Here is a 2,905-nt window from a genome sequence, read left to right as displayed (position 1 = left end):
CGAGGCTTGTGTACTGCATCATTACTGTGTCTGTTCCCCTTTCGGGCTTGAACTGATGGTAAAACTAATGACATTATTTACTGTCTTTACATTTATTTTGAAAGATGAAGCTCGCGATTATGGTAAGGGGCGTTACATTTCCGACGAGTGCTTGCGGTGTTCGGCCAATCACAATGCACTGGGTCAGCTGGCCAATCAGAGCAGACTGCGCTTGTCGGAAGGAGGGACTTTGTAGAAAACGAAGCGTTTGAGAGAGGCGGGGCATAGAGGACCTACAATAATGTACAGTATTTGAAAAATAATGTGTTTTTTGAACATTAAAGCATGTCAACATATTCTGTTACACCAAATACACAAAATAATGATCTTTAAAAAAGCATCATATGACCCCTTTAATAGTGCTTGATGTATTAATAATAGTGTCAAAGTTACACAAAACTCCAGCTGCTTTAATACTGGTAAGACCATCAGTCTGAAGACTGTTTTACAGGATGAACAGGAAAACGCAAACAAAACTGCTTCAGTTCATACTGCAAGCAGGTATGATTTGGATAGATTACAGGGACATGTACATTAAATGATGCGAGACATTCATTCACAGGAACCCAGCACTAGAGGACCAAGCCTGTGATCGCATCTATAGGGTGGGACAGTCCCGGGATGTTACAATCCACAGGTGAGGATGTAAATCTGCTTGTATTCAATAATAGACTGTTACACAGTTTTGGTGTGTTTCATACTGGCAGTAAAGGTTTTGGCATTCAGCATAGTTTCCTATTAAGGAAACATTAGCAATTGATAAAAATGAAACTCTCAGATAGATTGACTGCATAGTGTCAAATCAATCTCTCCACAGGTTTGTGTGTGACGGTACAGTGGAAGACAAGATCTCTTCACTACAGGAGAAGAAGAAGGAGCTGGCTCAGAAAGTCTTGTCTGGAACTGGATCATCATTCACTAAACTGTCTCTGGCAGATCTCAGGGTCATCTTTGGTGTGTGATGTGCATTTTGTTTCAGAAAGTAAATATTGATCTACAGTCTCAAAATTATGTTATCTACTTTTGTTGTCTTGTACCCTGTATCCTATTTTCTGGAAAATGTCATGAAAGTAAAGACTTTATATTCAAATGCTGCATGTTTATACTGAATAAACTTAAAGGATGTCACTGGGTAATTGTTTCCTGTCATACAATATTCTTACTGTTTTAATAGCTTTTAAGTTATTTAAAGGGCATTTAAATATAAATTACATTTCACAATGCATATTTAAACCTTATGTTACTTGCATGTGAATGACATATCAGGTTGATATTTGCACTGGCCTACTTTTATTCTGAAAGGTAATAAATCTAATAAAATGCACATTCCACATATAAAGGACAATCGTGGTTTCTTATAGGAAAAAAAGGGACAGAATAAGAGACGCTCAAAATATTTGTACTGTACCACATAGGCCAAGTGAATGTCATTTTAGTGTCTGCAGTTAAGTATGTGTATATACAGTATGTTCTCGGACATAAACACATTTGTTATGCTTAACCTATTTACGTAGGCTACATTTTAATTCTAAAAATTATTTTTAATGTCACTACAAAAAAAAGTCACACACCATTGGCCTTAGTAAATTGTACCACTATAGAATTGTGACTGCACCAATGGTAAGTGTATATTGTATGACCCGAAATGATCTCCCCATGAAACCAAAATTCAGGAACTCTCACAAAACAGATGCCATGCAACAAAACAATAAAACTCACTAATCTGGGGAAAAGATCTCAAAAAATAACAAATGACACCACCTTGCCCAAACTTTTCTCCTTGCTCATTTATAATCCTCCTCTCCCCTTTCACTCTTCTCCCCCACCAAGCTTCACTGTAAGTTCAATTCAAGTTTATTTGTATAGCGCTTTTTACGATACAAATCACTGCAAAGCAACTTTACAGAAAATTACGTTTCTACAATATATTTAGTAGTAGCTTATCAGTGGTGACTGTCAGTTAATGTACATATGGCAGAAATGTACGGAAAAATCAATTAAAGATGTAATCAAACAGACAATGAACACTATTAACAGCAATTATTATATGATGCAATCAAACCTATAGCAAAATGTGGTAGTTCTGTAAGTTGTTTCAGGGTTGGCATCATCTGAGGTCCTCTGAGGGGTTGGCATCATCTCATCTCAGGTGTTCTGGATCCAGACTGAAGCTCGTGTAAATCCTAGTTACCACGGGATGTCAATCAGAGAAACAAATAGAGACACAATTAGCATAGATGCTGTTCCAACAAATCAAAATTGATTTGTTTAACCCAAGCTAAAGAATGATAATGTGCATTTGATCAGATATAACTGCAGTACAAGATTATGAGATGCATTCTTTGAATGCTTGGCCAAAGAGATGTGTCTTTAATCTAGATTTAAACAGAGAGAGTGTGTCTGAAGTTCACTAAGAATGTCTATATATACCACATATATTTTATATTGGGAATCTATTGTTTTCCCCCTTCATGTTTAGTGTTTTGAAGGTCTCTGTGCGATTAGTAAAATTGTCTCAATATTACAGCGGTCATTTATATTATGAGAAAAATTGAAAACTTTGAAGAATTCTGTTCTGCTGCTGAGGGGTGTGTCTTCCTCATGGTCTGTGAGAATGATTTCCCTTTTCCGGCCAGGTGTGACCCTTCCACACTCGCGAAAGCACTAATCAATATCCTCTGCTCTACAATGCTGTGTCTAATGTATCTGCAGTATATGAGCATCTATTGTTAAATTTATTATCAAATTTTACTTTGATTTCTTTTTTTCTCAGAAATGTGAGATATAAACCTGCAATTGTGAGTTATAAAGTCAGAAATGTGTATTTATTTATTTGATTGGTATCTGCCGAAAAATAAATACATTT

At 36.1% G+C, this 2,905-nt stretch overlaps 1 protein-coding gene across 1 annotated transcript in view; it reads left to right on the top strand.

Moving 5' to 3' along the window:
* The window catches only part of LOC107658229 (transcription termination factor 2-like), a 12,760-nt gene extending 10,865 nt beyond the window's left edge, over positions 1-1,895 (top strand). The window contains exons 22-23 of the mRNA XM_016446693.1: positions 602-676; positions 857-1,895. Coding sequence (XP_016302179.1) covers positions 602-676; positions 857-1,001 — 220 coding nt within the window. The 3' untranslated portion in view covers positions 1,002-1,895. The remainder of the gene's footprint in view (positions 1-601; positions 677-856) is intronic.
* Positions 1,896-2,905: the final 1,010 nt, after the last annotated feature.

The sequence above is a fragment of the Sinocyclocheilus anshuiensis genome, unplaced genomic scaffold (assembly GCF_001515605.1).
Source record: "Sinocyclocheilus anshuiensis isolate Anshui unplaced genomic scaffold, SAMN03320099.WGS_v1.1 scaffold263, whole genome shotgun sequence".
NCBI lineage: Eukaryota > Metazoa > Chordata > Actinopteri > Cypriniformes > Cyprinidae > Sinocyclocheilus > Sinocyclocheilus anshuiensis.
This window is presented reverse-complemented; position numbering and strand designations above follow the sequence as displayed.